We start from the raw sequence: 24,683 nt of genomic DNA, 5'->3' as shown, positions 1-24,683 counted from the left end.
ACCCACCAACAGCAGACAACACATTGACTTCACTGTCTGAGTGCCTGTATACCCACCAACAGCAGACAACACATTGACTTCACTGTACACCCACCAACAGCAGACAAACATTGACTTCACTGTACACCCACCAACAGCAGACAGCACATTGACTTCACTGTCTGAGTGCCTGTATACCCACCAACAGCAGACAACACATTGACTTCACTGTACACCCACCAACAGCAGACAACACATTGACTTCCTATCTACAAGCTCACAACATGTGAGTTTGTAGGTCAGGCGAGGCGGGGCAGAGGTAGCCAGAGCCCAGAAACTCATGAAAAGCAATAGATTCTGGTGGAAAATTCCAATCATGTTTTTTATGTTCCCACATGCCCATGGTATCATTTATGCCCTGGTAGCACTACCAACTTGGTATAGCTTTCTACCTGTTCCCACCACTTTTATATGAAAAATAACCAGAATTATCGTGTTTTATTCATTTTCATATCCTTATATATATATATATATATATATATATATATATATATATATATATAAATCTCGTCAAATGGTGTCCGTGGCACAAATGCCGAATAAATAATGGACCTTGATATGAAAAGGGTTGAAAACCATGAATGAGTGTTTTTCGTGCAAAACTAATGCTTATTATGCTAATTATGAAAATTGCCCAACATATGTAAGTTGGCATCCGGTAGTTTCTAAATGCTGGGGACCCATACTCAACATTTCTAACATAAAAAACTTTAGGGTACTCATAATCCGGGTCCGGGTTCACAATTAGGGTTCTGAGTACTGAGATGAGTCCGGGGGTCCCGGGTGAAGAAAGACCCCAGCCAAAAGTCAGAAAGGATTATTCTGGCTACTTTAAAAGTGTAAGAAATCAACTTAGAATATTTTAAAACCTACAAAACACTAATATTATGAAAATCGGACATTCATTGTCTGGTATACTATAAAGGGATGGGGGTCGGGAAATTTTTAACCCCATCATTTTCAGACAGTTTGGTCCCTATAAAAGCCAAAACAGTAACAAAAACAAATTCAGCAAAGAAATCCTACGGAAGTACCACACCAATATAGTCATTCATCACTTGCATGGTCTCCTAGACCTACATCATCAGGGGCATTCTGGTAGTCCTTCAATCGACATATTTTGGTGCACTTCAGTCCATTTACAATGCAAGCACAGTCTGGAGCACTTGCAGTAGTCTCAACTGAGCACATTTAGCACAGATTCTGGAGCAGGTAATCCTGACCTCCTTACTATCATTGTGCAGGAGGATGCTAAACGCACACCAGTCTTGGTAGTGGTGCCAGCTCACGGCAGAAACATCTAAAGAGTTAAGTCTTAAAAAGACAAAAGAGTGGCCGCACACACTGATAGCCAAAGTGCAGATTATTTATTTGGATGCAGAGTAGAATAGAAAGTAGAAACCAACGTTTCGGAACTGCCTTCTTCAGGGTATTATCATTGCCAACAGTCCACTCTGTCTCTCTCTGTCTCTCTCTCCCTCTGTGTCTGTCTCTGACTCTCTCTCTGTCTCACAAAGTGCTGAACAACAAGAGCATAGAACATATCATACATCCAAAGGCAACAACAAAAACACAGAATAATGGCACATCGGTGAAAAACATATAAAAAAGGTGAAAAGATACATCAGAAAATACAAAGAAATCACAATGATAAAGAATTCAAAGCAGCTTTGTAGAAACGGGTCTTCAGGAGTGAGCTGAGCTATATGGGGTCTTGAAAGCCCCCATATAGCTGCCTGGTAGTTGGCCCCAAGTGTGTGCTTCCGTAAGCTGTTACGGCATGGTGGAAACTGTGTTTCTCCTTTTTTCCCCACAGAATATTCACTGATGTCTGTGCAATTTGTCTTCACTGAATGGTAGAGGTGGTATGTGAATGCCTCAATCTCTTTGTGTTGCTCCAACTGTTGCTCAGCCATAACAAAGTTCCCCAAACACTGCTGTAAATTTAGCATCTTCTTCTTTAGGATGTTCATGGGTTTCACCTTCCCTTTCCCAACAAAAGAACAGAGTCACAGCCTGTGAATGCCAATGAGGGAGGTGCATAAATCAATCTCATGTTGACTTTCAACTTCCCTGATGTCTATATAGAGGGTATGTGCGTGACATCATCGTACAATGGAAGTTATGCGGGAACGCCCACTGAGTGGCAAAAAACGACTTTCTGGCCTTGACAGCCCATTCATCCAAACAGAAAAGTCCTGTCTGATTAAACAATGTTAAACTCACCAACATTGCAGCTGTACGAAAAGCTTGAATTATCCTCTTTCTATCTGCAAAGTTTTTGTTTCATAGTAAATCCACCATAGAAACGTTATGAGCTACTTTCTGTCAAGAAATACCCTGCATTCGATTATTTTTCTAAGTGTCAGTTTGGAAGTGCTTGTTTTCAATAACACAACATTTTGCTGCCTCCTGCATTATGTGACATTTAGAAACAGGACGGTTGAGTGATTTCCAACGAGCGCTTCCAAACTCCAACACTCCGTGCTGCTCAATGTTTTGCCACTCGGTCTAGATGAGGGAGGCGTGTCAGCGCTCTGCTCAACGCCACCATCAGCGGGATCAAACAAGTCATGAAGAAAAAAAAGACTCGTTCTGGCTGGCCAACACATAGGTTCCTCCAGTGTATACAACAGCACAGCGGAAAAGAGGGTCTTCAGCATGGAGAACACGGCGCAGTAGAATAAGCATACTGTAGCAGAATATGAGCAGGCGTTTTCTGACCAGGCTGCTCTCCTCTACCAGCAGCTGTGCACCTGCATGGAGGCCGATCTACAAGCCCTCATTGTATCAGGCATGTTGAAGCACAATGCAGTCCAGGGCCTGACGGCCGGGATTTGAGCTTCACCTCCACTCTGCTGCCCAGAGAAGAGCAGGAGAGCCTTCTGGGTCAGCTCAACGTGTTTCTCAACACCCTGCAGAACGACAGGCTGCAGGCCGACCTGATCCAACAGCTCACCCAACAGATTTTCTACCTCATCGGTCCGCCAGCCTCAACCACCTGCTGCTGAGGAAGGATATGTGCTGCTGGAACATTGGTTTGCAGATCAAGTACAAGTTGCGACAGTTGGAGAAGTGGCTAGAAGAGAGGCAGCTTTCATACTGCGGAGCCAAGCAAACTCTAGGTCTGGTCTAGGCTGCTGCAGGCCACTGTGTGCTTTGTGCTCACCACTGCATGTGGTGTCACTCCAGTCATGGAGTTTCTCCTTCATTCATCAGAAACATTCAGGTGATCTTGAAGGACAGAGTAGGATCTAAGTTCCTGATGGATGAGAATAAGGTGTTTCTTGTCTCCTGGACCTATACCTGGTCTCCTTTGGTCCTGGACTCCATCCACATCTCGACCATGATCTTCACCCTGGGCTTCCTCAGCCTGCCTCCTCCCTCGCACAAGCTGGACTAGCTGCATCATTGCGGGCAACTGGCCCAACTCCCCCGTGGTCCCAGCAGGGGGACAGTAGACCGTGGTGGCCCTGTTGGAGCAGACCAGGGCTCAAGAAGGTGCTGCAGAACAACAAGCCCCCATGGCGACCCTCCTCAGATCAGACAGAGTATCGAGCTAAAGACGGTGCCAGTGTGTTATCCTGCAGTACACCGGCCCATCATCTGAGGAATCTCATGGAGTCAATGCAGAAGAGGACCATGACACATCCACTCCCCAGACGAAGACGAGGAAGAATTCATTGTTATATTTCAACATCAGGGAGTCTTATTGTCTCTAAGCGTAATATTGTGGAAAATATAGCCCATTTTGTGTCCAAAGAAAAAAAACGAAAATACAAATATGACCTATTTTTGGAATATTTACTCCTGTATGCCTTCATTTTATATTCCCAGTGCCATATTTCAGCATTACAATGTTTTATAATTCAGTCCCAATCAATTCCAGGCATATTTATTAAATTGTATTAAAAGGATATGATGTAAAAATGTATTCAAAAAATATAATTCTGGCTATTTCTCATATAAAAGTGGTAACAGGTAGAAAGCTACCAAGTTTGTAATGCTACCATGGGTTTAAATGATACTATTGGCATAGCCTGGATCCAGCCCAAAGACCCCGCCCACTCTCTTAGTGGACTGCATCTCTTCAAGAAAGCTACAGTCCGATACTCAGGCTACCATGGCATGTGGGAACATAATCATTAGAATCTGCCACCAGAATCTATTGCTAATCTATCAACCCCATTGGCCCATGGACTAAGGAGGAGTTTTATGACCATTACAAGCTCTCTCTGGTTTACTACTATATTTACAGTAGCTCCAATATGTTTCCTCAGTCCCTACGCTGAGGGACTGAGGGGAACATATTGGGGCTATATTTACAGATGCATTCTCTTCATTTAATCACAGCTTCCATGCAGTTCTGGCCTATCCTATGACAACTGCCAAGCACACAACGTACGTTGTATATTATGCAGTTTGTCGTTATACTTTAAAGGAAGCCATGCGTATGCTACTATTTTTTAATCACGTGCATTCACGTCACGTGTACTCTCGTGTTGTTTACAGTCAGTATGATAGCCTTCTTACAAAAAAAACAAACAAACACTGGGAATTATTTCGGGTACCCCCTGGCTATGCGTCGCGTACCCTAGGGGTCCGCGGACCCCACTTTGGGAACAGCTGCAGTAGCCTAGCATGTCATTTAATATTTAACCATCCTCCTGCATGTTCTTGTTTCCTTCTAGACTTAGTTATATTATGCTACTAGTGCTAGTGTCAGTAGCCCGCATTAATTCAGTTGAATACAAAGTTGCAAACTATTTTAAATGATCTATTATGCACTTACCTTGCAGTCTCTAAAACTGTTGGCAATCATGTTGAACAGCTGCAGACTTTATGAGCTTCTGTTCTGATTGTTAACTTTCCAAAGTCCAACCCTACTGTCAGATTCAAGAGTGAAGTGGAGTGGGGAAAACCCGGACAGGGGATCATTTTTATATAGGAACTGGATTGTATATTAAATAAGGTTATATCAGTTCAGTGGTTCTCAAACTTTTTCGAACTGGGAGCCCCACCTTAACAAGGAATGTTTGACCAGTTTTTAAACTAAAAATCACACCTGTGTGAACTGAGTGGTGCAACTCCCCTCTCTCCCCCCACCCTCCTCTCTCATTAGCAGGCAACAGTGCAGCACTGTCTCTCTCTCTCTCTGTGTTTATGGCACTACTGGTACTCATACTGATGCTCATTAACATCACATAGGTGAACCAACACATAGGTGAACACATAGGTGAACATGGATATTGCTGTTCCTGCACCACTCAAGTCTTAAAAGTCCTTAAATTGTCACTACACTAGTACACTGTCACCTGGGGACCCCCGACACCCCCTGGGGTCCAGCCGACCACAGGTTGAGATGAGAACCACTGACTGCATAGGTCGCCATAACTAATCTGAGAACCCATCGTCAAAAAAAGGAAAGACAGCACCCTATTGTCTTAGGCAGGAACGAAAGGTTCGGTCTGAGCGTGTCATTCCCAGTCAACAGTCTTTCTCGAGAGACTACAAAACTCTGACAGGGTGTACTGGACCCTTATGGGTACATTTGGTTTCCATGGACTCCTATAACTATCAATTACTTTGCTGGGGCCCTTCAAGGACCTTAGGTTTCTACAGAAACCTAGGTGTTTGTAAAGACTGGTAATGTCAACTGAAAAAAAAAAAAAAAAAAAACTGAGTACCTCCAAAAGGCTTTTGACACCGTGAACCAAACAAGCTAAAAGCAATTGGTTTTGATAGCACATCAGTGAGCTGGATGGAATCCTACCTGGATGGGAGAGAACAGATGGTGGAGGTGAATGGAACACTGTCGTTGACATCAGCTTGTAATTGCAACTTGTTCCTGTTCGCATATAGCTGGTCCACAGGATTCACTACACCACCAAGACACCCACAACACCAGAGGGAGTTCAACAAACCATGTGCAACCCAGATTCGGCACAAACAAGGGACTAAATTAATTTCGCTCCTATGCCACCAAAATGTGGAACGCCCTACCAACAGTCATTAAGACATGCAGATCCCTTGACTCCTTCAAAACCGCTCTCAAAGGGTACCTACGGATGGCTGCAATTCAAAACTGGTATTAATGATAACTTGGAACTAATCAAAATAAAAAAATAGAAGTGAAAAAGTAAAATTACGATTAATTTAAAATGACAAATAAATTGAACCAGCAAATGTGTTTAAAAAACAAATACAATCTGAACTGAAATTCAAAATGAAAAGGCAAAACTAAAAAGAAAATGAAATATGTAAAAGAATAATCGTCCTGCATAACCTATATCACCTTGGACAATTTGCATAAGAAACAAATTGCCGTGGTCAAGTCGAGATCCATTTTCAGGAAATGGGAGACAGACAGTGAAAAGAACAACTTTTTGTTTATTGCCATTGCAGCATACATCCAACACCCTATGCAGTTTAGCTACATGAAGCATGTACATTACAGGTAATGTGTTTTTTAAAAATTAGGATTCATTTTTCTTTACATATAATACAGTTTTTCACATGTTAATAAATATCAATACAATCTGTCAAACGCACCACACCACCTAAAACCACAAGTCTTGAAGTTGTGTAACATTTTGTTCACAGCGCATATCAAGTCATAAATATAATCTTCCTTGCCATAATGCTTCTATGCAGAAAAGCAGCGACCATACAGAGCTTTTGCCGTTTGTCAGGAAGGCTGTCGGATTCAAACATAGAGAAGCACAACTATTGAGTTTTTATAGATCAAACGCAAGCTGTTCACAGAGCACCTTGCATGTCTTCAATCTCTACACCGTAATCCTGTTTTGAAAAAAACTGTTGTATAAAAGTATCCGATTAAAAAAGGACAAATAAAAATCTCAGCGTTCAGCGGGTTGTGAATTCCTCAAGAGTGACAGAGAGATAAAGTATTGAGAGAGTGAAATGAAAAGGCATCTTGTTCAGAACCCAACACTGCCATAGAGAACCTGTAAAGCTTCATTTGTACTTGCTCGCCGAAACTAGCCCATCTTCGTCATGAAAAAAAAAATGTTTTAAACTGTAATTTATTGTAACTAGTTTAAAATCTAGGAGTAAGAAATTGTAGCATCCTAGAACGCTAGGAAAACTGTCAATTGTTTCTCCTTCTTGATTATCCCTTTTGTTGTTTTTCTTGTTGTGTACATGATTACTATTTCTAATATTGATGCTGCTACAGTACATTGTTGCGAGGAACCACAACATAATAATTTGTGCTCTTATGTACCAGTACACAAGACATGAAGGTCAATTTATGCTTTGCGCACAGGTGTCCAATGGCACGTCACACAACTTCAAAACGTTGAAAACGACCGCAAAACGTCAAAAGATAAATGTGTGTGGATCTTTGCGATGGGTGACATTTTCAAAGGGTGTTACCAGACCTTACGGACACCGTCATGAAATGTTTCATACTCGGATTAGTTCGGAAGACGAATTAACCTCGGCAGTGTCAGCACGCATATGCACCATGAGACTACTGTACATTCGCTTCCTTGTTTACATTTTGTGGTGCCGCCGTCGGTGAGTCCAAGACAAACTCAGAAAATCTTGATACAGTGCAACGTGGCCTTGGACACTGGCTACGCAAAGCATACATTGACCATACCAATACAGTACAACTTGAACGTTGATATAGACTGTCTATTTTCGGCGAGCGACAATGTTGTACGCTATAAAATAAGCATTAAGTCCTTGTGGTTTATTCCTTTGATATTGCAGCATACCGGTATGTATATCCACCTGCTCCTAAAGTCCGTGGCACTAAATGAGAGATGTGTTACACAACGGACAAGAGAAACCGGTTTCATTATTGATGACAGACATCACAATGTTAACACAATCACAAAAACGGTTATCCAAACCTGAAGACACCTCCCACACAGCGTAACCACTTGAACCCTACGTGGTTGAGTGGAATCCCACAGGGCTCTATACTAGCCCCCCCTTGTGTTTTGGCTCTATACATTTGCTGAAAATAGGAAATCTACAAGCCGCATTACGACACGTTATGAGTTGTAGATTTGCTATTGTCTGCGATTGTTCACCCCCAAGAATAGGGATAGGGTACAAGTGGCTAATTATCTCAACAGTTTATCTTGCCATCATGTACTAGAAATATTGAAGACGTTACACATCTAATATCTCACATGGACTGATTGTAAACGTAGCAGTCAGCATGTTAAACAGTGACTGGTGTCTCAGGAGGAACCCATCTCCAATACGTGTAAATTGAGATGCCCAAGTCTCCATACGCAATATGTTCATATGCTATTCTATTCTCCTAAGTAATAATTTTCAGAATTGTAAGACAGCGTAGATGCACTATTTATTTTTTCATCTTCTTTTTTTTACGAGCCTGCAATCTTCATTCTTGACATGCAATGGCTTGTGGGTGATAGAGTATGCAGTCAGAGTGGACACAAGTGCAAATTGATTCTGGGCACTCTCCTGTGAATGCAGAGAATAAAGAAACAACTACAAAAAATATATACAGTGTTGTTTTATCTGTTAAAACGCAAACAAAGCTAATAAATACAAAATGAAAACATGGCCAGTTTCAATACAGCCTTTTAGTATTGACTTTGTGAATCTCTTTGAGAAGCAAAAAACAAAACGAAAACAAAACAATAAAAAGGTGAATGTCAGTTTTTGTGACTGGACAGAAAGGCAGCTAAAGCGGGGGAGGTCTCCGTCACAGAGGACACTGAGGGCAGAACATTACCTATTGTTCTATACTGAACAATGTGACCAGTCCAACACATCTATACAGAAATACACCCATCTGAACTATTCCTTTACATCAGCAGGACCTAGAACTGAACGCTTCCCTTTACACGAGCCCCATCAAAGTCTTGAGAACATTCTCCCCAGAGGTTCACCGGCTTCAAAGCGGAACAACCTAAACGTTGCAGTAATACATTTGCGGCTGTGTACCGCTCTCTCACTCTCTCTCCAGTTTCCACTCGACAGCAAGACAAGTGATGTGAGTCAGACTGCAGAGTGACAAGGTGGCCCACCCTTCTGGGGGCGGTGGGCACTCTAAACGTTACAGACGGCTTCAGAACCTAACCGGCTGTGGCGGTGGCCTTGTGTGAGAGAGCCGTGTGTGCGCATGTTGACTGCTGGAGGTGTTGACAGCGTGGCCGAGCCCCTGTCGCCCCCCGCATCGCGGAGAGCGACAGGGAACCGCTGACCACTCCATTCCTTAAAAGAGGGTTACGATATATACCCAGGTGTCCACAGAGTACGTTTGGAAGGGTGCCTTTCTCTGCATTCAAATTTCCAACTCCTGAAATGCCTTCTAGGAGAGGAAACAAAAATAAATCATTAGTGGCTCTATTGGGTTTCTCCCAGGAGCCGACAGTGGCCAATTTCCTTCCACCTTTTTCTCCCTTTAAGCCCAATTGAGGTTGAAGCCCTTGGAGAGCATGACGGACTCCAGATCTTTGTCCTCCTCCTTCTCCCGGAGTCTCTGCTCCTCCAGGAGGGCCACCAGGGAGTCCCGTTGCTCCACCACCTCCAGCATCTCATTCAGAATCTGCTTCTCCTGGGCGAGCTCCTTCTCCGTTTTCAGGTGGTCTGAAAGAGAAGAGATTCATACTAGGTTCATACTACCGATTCATACTTTGTCATACGGCAGTGGCGTGCCCGGATCAACAAGCTTAGGTCGGCTATTTTCAGCATGTGATCGGCATATGACGGAGTATAAATTACGCAATACTGAGGGGAGCCATGTAGACAAGAAATACAGCTACGTATATGGTGGTTTTCAGTGCATAGTGCATACCTTCCACTGCCATGCGCTCCCTGAGGTCCTGCTGGAGTCGGCTCTGACGATCCTCCAGTTCCAGCTCTCTGGCACTTGGGTACAGGAAAACAGAAGATAAAACCACAATCCATACGACTCACTGATAAATTATACTCAACATTTACTAGTGCAGTGTGCCATTGGGATCCCAGCATTTGCCATGTTGTCGGACTGCCGTTTGGAAAGCATGGCCTTTCAGAAGACATGCCCGTTCGGAGCAGTAACACTGCCCTTACTTGTGTAGTCAGCAATACACCCGCTATGTGTGAAGTCGGATGAACGGATGAACAATTCTCAAAATATGTGAAGGAAGTCATTTTGATAAGATCAGCAATCTATTTCATTATAAATTCAACCTAAGCTAAGATTTACAGCACATAACTGAGATGGTGTGTTTTTTGTGCCTATGACATGCCCAAAATAGGGATTACAGGCAGAAAGAAATTTAATTGATACATTTTATATGTAAAAATGACATTAAAATTTCATATAAAACAGACATTGCTTATCCGGTAATTGCAAAATCAACTTGGAAATGCACTAATCAAAATTTAGGATGAAGGCATTTCTAAGTCGATTTCTATACTTACAATATCATGAGTTCAGACTCATAGCGAACCAGGGCATTCTTCTCCTGCACCAGTTTGAACCACTCCTGCATCAGCTTAGGGTCGTCTTTCTTGCCCATGCCTGGGGGGAGGGGGGTGTGTGTGGGGGGGGGACGTAAGGACAGAGGAGTCAGACACCTCGGGACGATGCGGAGGTGACAACAAGGACGATGCAATGAGAGCCAAGCCAGGGTGGTGGGGTGAAAAACACCAACATGGTCCGTTTACCGGAGATGACAACACAGAAGATGGCGTGGAGGTACAGGGATCAACTTTGGTAAAAAAAAGTTTGGTATAAACTCTATTTGTACGCGCGCACACGCACGCACACACACACACACACACACACACACACACACACACACACACACACACACACACACACACACACACACACACACACACACACACACACACACACACACACACACACACACACACACACACACACACACACACACACACACACACACACACACACACACACACACACACACACACACACACACACACACACACACACACACACACACACACACACACACACACACACACACACACACACACACACACACACACACACACACACACCTCATTGTTGCAAAGTTGAGTTTGTGTGCTACCCATCCATTCAACTGCCATTACCTCCTTTTATCATCACAATTACCTTTCAGCGTGGCTCGTAGCTAAAAGGGGCAATAGGCAGCCGAGACATACAGAACTATACCCGAGCAACTATGGAAATGTCTGCATCCTCCCCGGGCTGCATATTGACCCACCAACAGAAATAAATCCAGTCGGATCCTATTTATGCTGAGTGGTTTGGAAGAGGAGCTCAGACAAATCCATGAATTATCCTACGCTCCTCACAGATTACATTAGTAAGGTCGAATGGCCATGGGATGAGTTATCATTGAGACCAATAGTGAAGTTCACACTCGCACTATTAAGGTCTGCCTTCAGGGGGAAAAGCATGTTCAGTACCACTGGCGTCATGCACAACAAACAGTACTGCACACAGTCAGAGCAATTAGTCAGAGGTCAGCACAGCCTTAAAGGATCATTTTTACTTTGTCAAACGACCGCGTCAGCCGAGAAAGATGCATCATCCATTGTTGGCTGGCACGAACATTCAACGAAGTAATAAATTAGCCTCTAGACTTAACCCCATTGTACCACTGTATAGAGAGAAGGCCGGCGCCCACACGGTGGCATGCTTAAGAAAAAAAGGTCTGTGGTGACATCATTGTTTTTGCTCTAATCTGACTGCAGCGGGTGGGACTCAGCCAAGCTGCTTCGATGAAAACACAGGAGGGGCAGAACCTCAGAATGCTGCATGACATACTTAGCTGCTGGGGTTCGGGAGGAGGCGGCTCTGGCAAAACGAAAAGGTAAAACATCGCACACACATAAAGAGCATGGTGGCTGGGGTCTCTGGGGCTGGCGCTCGCTAATTTAACAGAAAGAAAGAAAAGAGCAAAGCTTGAGCCCTGGACATGAGGAGAAGAAGAGGTGCAACAAGTGGAGATAGTAGATTTCTGACAAAAGGCTGGATTTCTAAGCTATTTCAGCTGTGAGGCTATTTTCTCCCTCTCTCCTTTTATTTTCAATATTCTATCGCCTTCCCTCAGCCCCAGACTCCCAGAGAGGAGACTCCCACACACAAAGCCAGCCTAGATACCAAACTGCAAACAAAATAAATACAAGCATGGTCCTCTGGACAAATCAAATGCTCAATCAGAGCTGTCTAAATGACAGCTTCTAAAAGACGAATGGAAACGCCAGATGAACCATTTAAACTTGAATGCTTGTTTTGTTTTGTTTGGTTTGGCTGAGTCTAGAATCTTTGTCGGCTCTTCACAACATGCAAATCTCCTACACTCTCAAACGTGCCCATTAGCTAGAATCTAGAGCTAGAAAGTGTTCAACGTTACTCACATCAAACATTGTATCCTTAGCAGATCTCCTCAAACTTTTGAGAAACTAGGATGGGACCGGGGGTGTGAATAATACTGAAGCGTTTTGTTTTGTTTTTCCATTAGTTGAACAGCAAACAGAGAGCATGCTGTTGGTTAAACACTCACAATAGCAAAGTAGTTTCCCCGTTCTATATCAAAGCTACTTCAAACAATGAAGAAAACAGTCTAGGGCTGTCCTCCACAAAATATATTCTTAGTCGACTAATAGTCATAGGAATTTGTCCACTAATTGACAAGATAATTTAATCTACAAATCTGTAAAATTGTATTTGCCACATAATGATACAGCTAAGGGCAGCCATTTCAGATTGGTGAGGTAGAGAAGTGAGCATTCTCTAACGCCGATTTCACAAATGCCTGTCACAATTATTATACATTACATAATAGTCTAATCACACGTCTCCATGTTGAAATATGTCCCTAGGTTCAGAATATAGAGAAAATAACAGATCTACAAACTTGTAGATTGGTTATTTCCACTATTTTGGAAGCATACAATGATTAAATATAGCCTATTTTGGGCATAGTACATTATTTATTTTGATTATTGGTACCAGGCATTGCCATTCTTTGCATATAAAAGTTATGCTCCGATGCCCAATGAGAAAAACACAATTAATCATTTTGTAATTTGTATGACAATTAATCATCAAGTAAACTGTCATGATCATGACAGCACTAATTTAAGGACTACTGGCAATAATATAAATTATGTTATAGACTGGCAGAACTAAAGGGTTATTATATCTAGAGTTTAAAAAGAGATTTATTACGGATTATCCTCTCACCACTTTTGCTGCTCCCACAGCGTCATTTAGTGCAGTGCCAGCGTATAAACATTTTAAACTGTTTATTTGGTCTTTCTCAGGTGTATTATGTAATGTAATGTACCTGACCAGACCCAATGGGTCAAAAATGTTGTACGCTTCAATACATTACACGGAGTAGCAAAAATGCTGTGCGGATAATCCTTACTTTTCTATATATTTTTTTATCCTGCACATACAAATCCTTGAAATTGGTTTTTTTTTCTCCCTACAGAATAGGGACATGATCTACTAGTAATCTATCCACAGACAGCACGGTTTAGTGTCTAAGGTTTAAGCTGTAAGATATTGGATAATGTGATTGTGTAATGAGATGTATAATCACCTCAAAACATATCCATCTGTTGCACAACTTGTCGGTCTAAGAATGGCACGTTAATATTAGATTTCCGAAAGATAAGTAATAATAATAAGAAAAAAGAAAATAACATAAGCACTACTAAGTCCAAATCAATGTTTATAACCACTTAAGCCCTCAATCTCGCAATGTGATGCCTGTTGAGCTCGTTAGATAACCTATCTTGATTATTCTTTTAAAGCTTTATTAAGAATATTCACCTGCAACGACTTCCTTCCTACATATCGTCAACGAAAGGGTGCCAAATTTAATCTGGGACGTAATTGAACCGAGAGCTCAGCGCACCCATTCCATTCCTAAACACTGCAGTCTGTCAACCGGGTTGATTTCCCCAATCCCCCCCCCCCCCCCCCCGATAAAACAGTCTGTCTGGGTCAACTGAGGCAGTGAGACGACTGCCTGGGGAAATCTACTGAGCCTGAACAAACACAGACGGTCCAGGACGAGGAAGGAGGAGGCGAGGGACGGGTGGGAGGGAGGAAAGAAGGGAAGGGAAGGGAAGGAAGTTATCGACGGGAAGGGTGGGGGAAGGAGAGGCGGAAGGCGGCCCGGTTCTGTTCGGTCCTTAGTTTACCACACGGTGTAACCCGCCAAACAACCGTCAGCAGAGAGGGCGTCAGCGAGGCTACGTTACCTTCAGGGGCACAGCAGGGGCAGAAGGAGCGAGGTCGTCGGCGGTCAGGAGGCGTCCCCACATAGGGCTCAACTTCCACAAGAAGTCAAAAAACGGGAGGGGAAAGACAGAGATTGTGACAGAGGAGGTGGGGCGCGGTGGGTTTGAGGAAGAGAGTGAGAAGTTGACAGATAGGAGAGGATGTATAGAGGACACGGGGGAGGAAGCAAAAGAGGGATGAAGGGAGGACGGGGGTAAAGAAGAGAAAACAGTGAGGACGAAAATCAAAAAAAGGGCAAAGCGCACCATGATAGGAAGACAAATCACCTGGAGAAGGAAGAGGAGGCGGCGCACTGCTGTACGCAGGCCAAAAAAAAACTAAACAAAAAGAAAGGTGCGAGTGAAAATACAAAAGGGAAGATATCCGGAGGACAGAAAGAGAAAAATAATCCTTCTTTCATCTATGTTTTCTTTTGTATGGTTGTATTCGTACACCGTGCACATCATACCGTGCAAAGAAAGAACATGCCCCAATCTCACTTGTCAGGTCTGTTCACTGAGAGGCGATAACACGGCACGGAGCCAGAGAGGAATGGATGCAACAACTCTGCAACAATCAAGCCAGTAAGCCACTATGAAAATCTATTCTCTCCCACTACGCCTCTAAAGACAGATCTGCCTCACAAAAGATAATTGTTTCAACTATGAGGATGTTTCTTCTCCTCCAGGTAAACGCAGCATCAGCTCCATTTAAGTTCAGCCTGTCATGTGTGCGTTGCATTGACGCCGCGGCTACTTTTGAAGTGCAAATTGTGCGGAAGCAGGCTATTGTTTTTTTTGTACACATGCTGAACGCCTGAAACTCAAGAAGCGTTTACAAGCTCAATTGAAATTGAGGTCACGTACAAGGAAGATTAAATATACCATCAATTTATAAACAACCCTCCGACTATAAAGGAAGTCAGGAAAAGACTAGACAATTTAGGTGAGGGCTACCCAAGGGGCGGGAGGTCCTTGAGGGGGTTCCAACTTCCAGGGGGTCCCCAACAAAATGTGGAACAGTTTTAAACATTCAAGCCCTATTTTATAGTTCTATGTAGCGACAAGGCCTTGTGCACACCTACAAGGACAGGTGCGTTGGAGCCGGCAACCAAATGCGAATCACGAGAAGAAAAGGGTCCCGCACACCGTCTTCACTTATAGAGTAGTAGTAGTTTTATTCAGATGACAACGTTTCGGTCTAAACGACCTTCATCAGTAGTGTGTGGGACCCTTTTCTTCCCATAGTTGGGGTTCTAGAAAGATCTTGACAAAATCTTCTCTTATGGGGGTGTCTGGCAGAAAATCCTTTCAAATGGGGGCCTGTGGCCTAGAGTACCACGTATCAATTTGTCCGGGTCCGGGTGAAAATGTTTGAGAAGCACTGAACTAAAGGATCAGTACCAGAGATCTGAGCAGTACTACATACAGGTCACACAAGTAGGCCATAGAGAGAGACATGAGAGCGTGGCAAATCAACGGATGACACAAACAGGGAGCGCAACATTCTCAGCAGGAGACAAGATCTATATGAAAATGTAAAGAGGTTGCCAAACAACTAAAAGGGGCCACGTGAAAAAACCTGGAGTGGAACGGAGTGAAATCGGATTTCAAGGTCGGCTAGAACACCAGCCATAATGTGCCATTAGAATTTTAAGGCATGTTTATTCCACCAAATGTGTTCACAGTATAGTAAGTGCAGTAATTCATGTGCGGCACTGAGGTTCACCAAGTTGTGAGAATGTCGCAATTCGTTTAGAATATTATTCATCAAAATAATGAGTCAGCCACTTTGGACAGACAGCCACTACCTTACCTCCTACAACATACCAAGCCCTGGCTTTAGATGTTGGCGCCCTCTGCATGACTTGCACGGAATAATACAGAGCATTCATTGAACTCTGAAGGTGTAAAAAACGGACTGGAAAAGTATTTATTTTTTTCTTTACACTTTTACAGAGTTGAATTAACGCTCTGTGTATTTTCTCGTGTAGGCGCACACAGCCATGTGGGTCAAACACGCCTTTGTCGATGGGGGTTCGGTCAAAAATGCCACCATTCCGTTACCCCTCCATCAAACACAATAAAACAAAGACAAGTCAGAGGCACACACAGCATTTATCCTCTATAATGCAAGTCCTCGAGACAACACTACCGTTCATCCAGTTATTATATTCAAAAGCAAGAGATGAGAGATTGCTTCCAGCAGCGTTATACATACATACTTGCAAGAGATGAGAGATTGCTTCCAGCAGCATTATACATACATACTTAAGTCGAAATCACACCGGCGGCGCAAGCAAATTAGACATCTGCTCGCCGCTGCCGGTGTGAATTTCCGATTAGCGCTTGCATACGCCATGCAACGCATTGTGGACAGACTTAAGTCTTTGCTTTGCAAAGTGCTGAGCCAGAGGGAATATGAGCCTCATGCAATGTGTTGAGCCAGAGGGAATATGAGCCTCATGCAACAATGTCTCAAGCAGTCAGCTCAGTGGGCAGACAATTGGCCTAATAATAAATCCCTGTTTTTGAGTATGCATATTGTAGCACAATTGTGTGTTCCCGTACAAAAACTCCACGCAATCTCCTGTCTTATGAGAGTGGTGACGACAGACATACACCAGACAGAACCACAGAAAAGCAACATGCCTTGGCTGAAAAGCGTCGAAAAAAATGCAACTTTTTCACGTTTGTCTTATTCGATTAATACATTTTTAAGCTTTCTACTGATGCAGTTTCTTTTTTCTTTTTTTATATATATATATATATTTGCTGTGAATCTTCATTCGCCTCGGCTGGAGGTTAGACCTGCGACTTCACTGCTGGAAATGGATGCATTTTAGACGTGTTGTTCAAACAAGGCTGCGTTGCACCACAGAACCCACCCAACACCACCATGTTTCACCCACAGGAGACACAACACAACACATGGGGTTAACTGTTGGACGCACAATTTAGACAGGAAGGCTAGTGACCGCAATACTGCCTCTCCGGAGCACACACACATACACACACGCACGCACACAGGCACACAGACGTGGGCACGTGCGCACACAGTACACACACACTCGCAAACACTAGGCAGAGTTATGCAAACTGAGCCGGTATGGGAGAGTGAGAGAGGGGCCACACTGACACAGCTGGCACTATACAGCACACTGCAAAAACCTAAGTGTTGGTTTAACTCTGTGTTAAATGTGAGACACTCTCAGAGATAAACGTAACACTGAGGATTTTTCTGTGCACGACGCTACTGTACAGCAGCACACAGCTCAGAGGAGTGAAGGAGCTATAGTTAACTAAGCCACACCAGTAGTTTAGTTTTAGTACAGGTCAGTTAAAGGGGAAATCTAAATAGCTTTCCAGTGTGTGTGTGTGTGTGTGTGTGTGTGCGTGTGTGAGCTCTCTCATGGAGGGCGGTGCCCAGGGGTAGAGTGGCCGGATGGTAACCGCAAGGTTGCCAGTTCAAACCCGGGTTCCCCCAGAGTTGTCAAAGTGTCCTTGAGCAATTAAGACACTGAACACCTAATTGCTCCCGATGTGCTGTTTGGTGCCTTCGCCATCGGTGTGTGAATGGGTGAATTGAATGCACAATCTATGTAAAGTGGATAAAGGCGCTATAAACTAAGGCACCATATAAGAACCCTAATGTCCCTATTCTGGTGCAAACATCTGGCAAAAATAGCAGTTATTTACGGCGAAGACATTTGGTGAAGAGGGGAAAAAAGCAGCAGCCTTACAGTGCGAGTGTATAGCCCTCAACTACTGTAGGGTTTAAGTGGTTAAAATGTCTTAAAGATTGCGCTCGCAATTTTTCAGTAAACAATACGCACGAGTGAAAGGTCTCGTCTTAAATGTTATTGAAGTGGTCAAAGATCTTCATAATCTGTGATGTCTAATCTGTGTTTGCACTGGAAAGGAGGGGGGGGGCAGCGGAGGGGCTAAAGGCAGCCAGCTAGCCAGCCAATCAGGGTACACGTACAGGGGACAAAGGTGATAGTTGACTTACAGTACAAAGGGGAGGGATGGACAGTAGTGGGTTAGCCATTACGTTAGTGAGTTTACAAGCGACAGGTTTGAAATACATACCGCCCAGATGCAAGTCCAGGATTTCACTGTAATTAGAATCTCCCCAATAGTCTACAACAACAGGGATATATTAGAGAATGGAGTTATTTTCATACACAACCCCGATATACATATGGGGCAAATGCACAGCATTCTGCACCAACCGCAAAACATGCAGGTCCTTGCAAACACACATATATAATAATGCACACATACGCACGCACACGCAAAGATTCCAACATTACTCAGTATAATTTGTGCAGTACAACATGGCATTTCCCAATGCTATGATAATGATTTTAGACTGCTACTGTACATAGATTTGCTGCATTCCGGTTGACCGACTCATAATATGAAAGGTGGCATTTTACACAAAGTCACTCATCACGGATCATGTCAATATATTGTAAATAAAAATGTTGTTTCATTTTTGGCAGATTGTTAGATGTGTAGCATTCACTATTACAGTTGTGTAATATCAAATACCACATGCTCCAGTAACATTTGTCTACAGTATGTTGTCTGTATTTGAACACAGACATGGACAACTAAATGTAAAATGTGCACCATTAAGTCATACACAGTAGATGAAGTCAGCAACAACTCTCTGAATTGCCTGTTTGTAGTTCAAGAACTACAATTACTACAATATAAAATAAATAAAAGAATGTACTTTTTTTTTATGGTGAGATTTCTACATTATCCCCATTAAAAGGTCACTTTGAGCCACAGCAAATGATGGCAGAAAGGGTTTTAATCAGCTTTCAAAAGGGTTGTGACTGCAAAACCAATAGAACCGGTTTCTTTCAATACACAGTAAAACCCTCAGTGTCAATGTATCCATCTGTAACTTTGAGGGAGCGTATACAAATGGGACTCTCGGGAGCTGGATTGACGCAAATGATTTTACCGTGTACTATCGAGAGATATTATTTTCCCTCGATTAATGCAGCCTCATCCAAGGCTGGATTAGAGAGACAGAAACCCCATGCCACTCTCCACGTTGAGACAACAAACCAACATCCAGGATGAGTACTACACACAAATCTATGTCGGTGAACACACATCATTCCGCTGATGGCATGCAGTTGGTACACACACCGAGACGGACAACATGTTGGAAAGATGGGAGCGCTGTTGCAGTGTGTCACCACAGATGGCACCCAAGGGTGTTATAATGGCATTATATAGGTATATATAAAACAAGATAGCTATGGTAAATCTAATACCTGATCTTCTTTTGTGCTGTTTGGGTAATGTATAAGTACCTTTGTACAACAACCCTTAGAGAGAGTAGAGTAAGTAGACAGGTTAAAACAACATCCTTTTCATTGTTGTGAGACATTTGATAAAGAGAGAAAAAGGGAAATTTAATTACAGGTTGGGGGGGGGACGGGGACGGACAGACACTTTCTTTCTTTCAGCGATGGTTTTCAAAATCTTTGTGCCCCAAGGCACGAGAGACTGCGAGATCAAATTGCCGTGTCGGTCGGCCGTTAGATCGGTAGGTTGGTCGGTAGGGTAGGGATTTTTCTTTACATGCTAGTACAGCAGACTGAAAACACCCCTAACCCCTAACCCTAATTGCAGTTAAGCCTTTTCCACAAAATTGAGAAATGGTATTTTTGACCCTTCTGCCACCTTCATCTCTCGAGTCTAATGAATGGTTACACATAGCCCGGAGTAAGCACTTATTGATTTTCAAACTTTTTCAAACTTTAACCCATTTAGGCCTGACCTCAAAATTAAAATAATAATCTTCTAAATCCTCCAGTTTTCTGAAATAAATATTTTCACGATTCTTAAAAAATAGCAGACCTACAAGCTCTATGAGCTTGTAGATCTGCTATTTTTCAATAGCTAAATTATAACATAATGTTTAAAACACCAAAAGGGGTTCCCTCCCAAAATGGGTTAAGCCTTTCCTCCCGAAAAAAAAACTAAAAACACTTATTCTTCATACCGACCGACCTACCGACATATGGCGGAACAGACATTGTCGACATGTCGATCGGCAATTGGATCTCGCCCCTCCTGCAAGGCACACCAATGAGCAAGCCAGAATGTCAAGGCACACCTGCTAAAATAACAGATCTACAACCTGCCACTAAGAAAGTTGTGAGCTTGTAGGCCAGGTATTTCTTGTGGGGAAAAAAAGTTAATTAAATGAATTATTAATTAATTTACAAAACCAAAATAGGGACACAAAGTTCAAAGTGGTTAAAATATGTTTCATAACTTGTTGAAACTGAAAATCTTTAATAAAATGTAAGTCTTAAAAAATGGGTAAAAAAATAATAATTGTATAATCAAATGTTTACCTCTGTATTGGAAATATATGACATTAAAAATGTATTTCTTTCTAGCTTTACAGTAGTATATGTTGCAGAAATAATGTGCGATTGTCTGGACTTGTCTCACGGCACAACGGCGTGCCTTGGCAGGCACACACTTTTGAACCATTGCTCTACAGAACATCCAAACAAAGGTTTTTTTATGGGCATGCATTTTGCATTGTAATCGTTGTGCTTTCAAAGTGCAGGCAGCCTCACCGTCACCGCACAACTATATTAGAATGGAATGCGTTGTCAATTCTAAAAACAAGACCATAGCGCAGCCCGATTACTTTCAGTGACAAACACGTCACACAGCTCGATTGTTATTGCTCCTCTCCGCGGCGTGCATGCTCCACGGCCTGGCATAATGTAGGAAATAATGAAGTGTCCTCTCCGGTGAGTCGCTGTTCACACCGTTGACAGGGCGTCATCGCTCAGCGATTTGATTCAGTTGTTTTGGAGAAACAAATAAATGGGCCTTTCCATCATCGATACTACACGCCGAAAACCTGGGGTTTTGATTTAACTATGAGAGTGCATAGACGGACCCCGAAAGGGTCCGTTAATGCACTTTCATAGTTGAAGCTAACCTTCTGGATTTTACGGTGTACATTACGGGACGTAGTGGCGTATAACCGTAATAGATTGGGTGTCAGCAGCACCCGAGGATTTTAAATGCTTCTTAGAAGACGTTCTAGACGCAATAAGACAACACTACAATTCCAATCATACTAGTCCACCTCGGTGAACAAACGCTTTATCGGTCTGAAATAGCTCTACAGACGATTGCCGCGGATGGCCGACGCCGGCAGCCTCCAATCGATGGAGTGGAAATCTCTAGTCCTGGTCACATGTTGGGATGAGAGAACCAATCAGTGTTTAGAGGCCAGGGTTACCTGCTTCGCCTCGTAGGGCCTTCTCCACGGCCACACCCCTCTCCTCCAGCTGTCTCTGTTTCTCCTCCACCTGCTCCAGCTGTCTCTGGATAATCTGACAGATAAAAACACACACGTGAAACAAATTAAATTCATTTACCTGTGAATTAGTGGCAAAAGAACTACGTACGTAGTCAAAGTGTCCCTGACACCTCATCATAGGCATCTGAGCGGCCATCAGCTGGGTGAATCCATAAAAGTAACCGGATAAATATTTTCCCTTCAAACACGTGCTCTGAACACAATGCCCATGTACAACCGTCCCAGAAAGGCACACGGGGAAAACAAGTGCACCAATGTCATATCGACAAGAGTCGACAAATAATCAAATTGACTGAGAAGAAGAACTACTGACTTATCTGAAAACCTCCTCAGAGAATGAAGGTGAGACTGATGTGATTACCTGACACTTCCTTAATCAATGTCCCCGACTTGGTTCCGCAGTTATCCCTCAATAAACGGTAACGATAACAATAATAGTTTTTTTATTATCAAAGTGGCATGGCTGATTGGTATTGTGTTGCTCTCTGCATGAATGTCATCATGCATTTCATTTCCTCATTGGTGTTGGGTTACGGGTAGCCTGAGCTAATGTGTTAGGTTTCTGGTCTAGAGGGGCGGGTCACGGCTCAGATTTGCGCACGCCCTGATTGGATCTCATCGATCTGTCCGTCACCCCCGGCCCCTCCTCTCCCTCCTAGTGCAGCGCTACGTCACATCATTTGGAGCGACGCCCACCCGGAAGGGTTGACTCCCACTTTTAGACCAGAGCGGCCAATGCGTTCCTCCAGGCTTTCAATTTTTGCACCAACAAAAATGAAAGCCTGGTACCGAGGCTAGGTTACGGGGGAGCACTTGATTTCTATTAACTCAACCTGACAGGATAGTATTTCTTCCTCAGACTAATGCTGCATTTAGTGAGGCTCCGGAGTGGTTTTCACAGGTAAGCTTCAAAAATCACACCCGTGTGAAGTGAGTGGTGCAACTCCATGTGGGGGTCCCCGGAAGTTCAAGAACGCGGCCAGGGTGCCGGCCCGGTTCCAGCGGGCTGCCGTCGAAAAATGACAGAGTTACCGTGTGGGGGTCCCCAGGGGGTACCTCGACTGTACTCTACTCTAGTGTACTCTTTAGTGGCTCCCTCACGTTTTGCCTCTACACCAAATCTCTTCACCGAAAATAGATGATCTATGATCTACAAGCTCACACAACTAGCAAATCTATATAATCTCACGAAAATAGCGTAGATCTGCTATTTTCGCTGAACGTTTGCCTATTTCTTTTCAGAATGTTCATGCCCATTATGACATGCCCAGAACAGAGCAGCTATGCTTCATGTAGTTATGAGGTTTTTTTTACCTGTGCTCTATGTAGTCTCTTGAGCTCCTCCTGCTTGGCCTGTCTGCGCGCCGCCTTCTGAACCCTTCTGGTCAACTTGGCGTTCAACTCCTCCTCTGTGTAGGTTTTCTGTTTTTATAACGACACAAACAGTGGTTAGTATAGGGACGCACTGCGCACACGTTCCACGGAGCCGCCCAGGGCCCTTCAAGGAAACCAGCGGAGGAAGCAGGGAACTTCTGAATCACCTTGTTTTTCTTTTTACAAGTTGAGGAACAACATGGACTTAGAAGCCTAGTGGAGACTGACATCACAATACATCTTAAGACAAATGGCCTCAGAGGGAATCTACTTAGGAGTCTAATCTAATGTACCTCACAAAACATAGAAACTGGCTTTTGTAATACTGCAGCGTTCAGCGCCTCTGCTCTTAATTTGTCTCGCCAAACACAATAAAGTAAGCAAGGTTATCGAACTCATCGTCCCCATTTATTCGTGTCAAAATAAAAAAAGTAAAGCTGGTGGAAACGCAGGAAAAAGAAGTATAGTACTGAAAAGGAGAATGTAGCAGGATTCATTCAGAGGTCATCCAATAGCAGCACTGGAGTTGGAACGGTCAGTGCCACAGCGATAGATACAGGAAGATTAACCACTTAAGCCCTACAGTATATACATGTCGTACTAAATAGAATAGCGTGAATAGCCGATCTACAGTATAACTTCACATCGCGACTCGTTGTGAACTTGTAGATCTGCCATTTCTGCTATTTTTTTAGGAGAGAAGAAATATATTAAAATGAAACCGTTTTTAATGGTGCTGTAAATTATATTTTCCTGTTCAAGTAAGTGTTAAATTGTTCTATATTCACATTGCAATCATTGCTACAAGTGTTTGTTCTCCCTATATCTCATCCAATCAGGAGTGAGAACTTTAATTGGAATTGATGCTATACATTGGCAGACAAAACTGGTATTGAAAGTCGTGCTGACCTACTGTACCTGAGCATTTATTTGCTATTCACTAAAGAGCTTGAGAGACAGGGAGACAGACGCCCCTTACTGGACAAACACTAATAGAGCTATTTTCTTTTAGCCAACAAAAATGTAACTTACAGCACAATTTAAACAATTTTCAAAACACATGGAATGTTTGTGAATTTGCCCCAAAATAGGGATGCCAGGGTTCTAGTGGTTAAAACGAGACCAGTGTGCACCAGTACAGTGCAAAAAGGAAGGACAGCCCCTGCCATCACAGGTGGGGAAGGTACAGTAAACAGCATCACAGTGACCAGAACAAAGAGGAGTGCAGCGTTTTTTATAGCCGTGGTAGAGCGGATTGGACCTCCAGCAGAGTGGGGGGGCGCTGTTATACAGTAACTGGAACCTGACATCATGCATTGAAGAGAACATACAAAAAAAAAGGGTCCAGTTAGTTCAGAACGGTTGAGTGACAGCCTGGGCACACTTGAACTTCCATGCGCGGCCAAAGGAAGCTGTCTTTTGCGTCATTTCCGGGTTTTTAAGACAGCTGGCGGATGGAAATGAAGCTCCACCCACGCGGCGGAACGCCGCTGGGGCAAGCTTTTCCGGGAATCTGGCCTTCATTTCCATCCACCAGCTGTCTAAAAACACGGAAATGACGCAAACAGACAGCTTCTTCTGTCCGCGCATGGAATCTTAGGTGTGCCCAGAGCCAGTGTGTGACCCCAAACAA

At 43.4% G+C, this 24,683-nt stretch overlaps 2 protein-coding genes across 28 annotated transcripts in view; both read right to left on the bottom strand.

Annotated features, from left to right (window-relative positions):
* Nucleotides 1-4,931, bottom strand: part of ttc38 (tetratricopeptide repeat domain 38) — a 28,365-nt gene extending 23,434 nt beyond the window's left edge. For both annotated transcript variants that reach the window (XR_014569165.1, XM_083763435.1), the window contains exon 1: nucleotides 4,832-4,931. Coding sequence is in view for 1 of the 2 variants with exons in the window: in XM_083763435.1 (XP_083619561.1) it covers nucleotides 4,832-4,861 (30 nt within the window). In the remaining variant the exon portion in view is untranslated. The remainder of the gene's footprint in view (nucleotides 1-4,831) is intronic.
* Nucleotides 4,932-6,409: 1,478 nt separating this feature from the next.
* Nucleotides 6,410-24,683, bottom strand: part of mical3a (microtubule associated monooxygenase, calponin and LIM domain containing 3a) — a 139,164-nt gene continuing 120,890 nt past the window's right edge. For 14 of the 26 annotated variants that reach the window (XM_083763523.1, XM_083763531.1, XM_083763532.1 and 11 more), the window contains 7 exons: nucleotides 22,991-23,098; nucleotides 21,596-21,689; nucleotides 18,385-18,435; nucleotides 14,275-14,346; nucleotides 10,459-10,558; nucleotides 9,848-9,921; nucleotides 6,410-9,639 (listed from right to left, as the gene is read on the bottom strand). In XM_083763523.1, coding sequence (XP_083619649.1) covers nucleotides 9,455-9,639; nucleotides 9,848-9,921; nucleotides 10,459-10,558; nucleotides 14,275-14,346; nucleotides 18,385-18,435; nucleotides 21,596-21,689; nucleotides 22,991-23,098 — 684 coding nt within the window. In that variant the 3' untranslated portion in view covers nucleotides 6,410-9,454. Of the gene's footprint in view, nucleotides 9,640-9,847; nucleotides 9,922-10,458; nucleotides 10,559-11,001; nucleotides 11,927-14,274; nucleotides 14,347-18,384; nucleotides 18,436-21,595; nucleotides 21,690-22,990; nucleotides 23,099-24,683 lie in introns of those variants that run through there. The other 12 variants (XM_083763514.1, XM_083763527.1, XM_083763525.1 and 9 more) reach the window with 5 other exon arrangements.

This window comes from Protomyctophum parallelum (assembly GCF_964188405.1).
Source record: "Protomyctophum parallelum genome assembly, chromosome: 4".
Taxonomy (NCBI): domain Eukaryota; kingdom Metazoa; phylum Chordata; class Actinopteri; order Myctophiformes; family Myctophidae; genus Protomyctophum; species Protomyctophum parallelum.
Note: the sequence above shows the minus strand (reverse complement) of the source record. Positions and strands in the feature narration are given on the sequence as shown.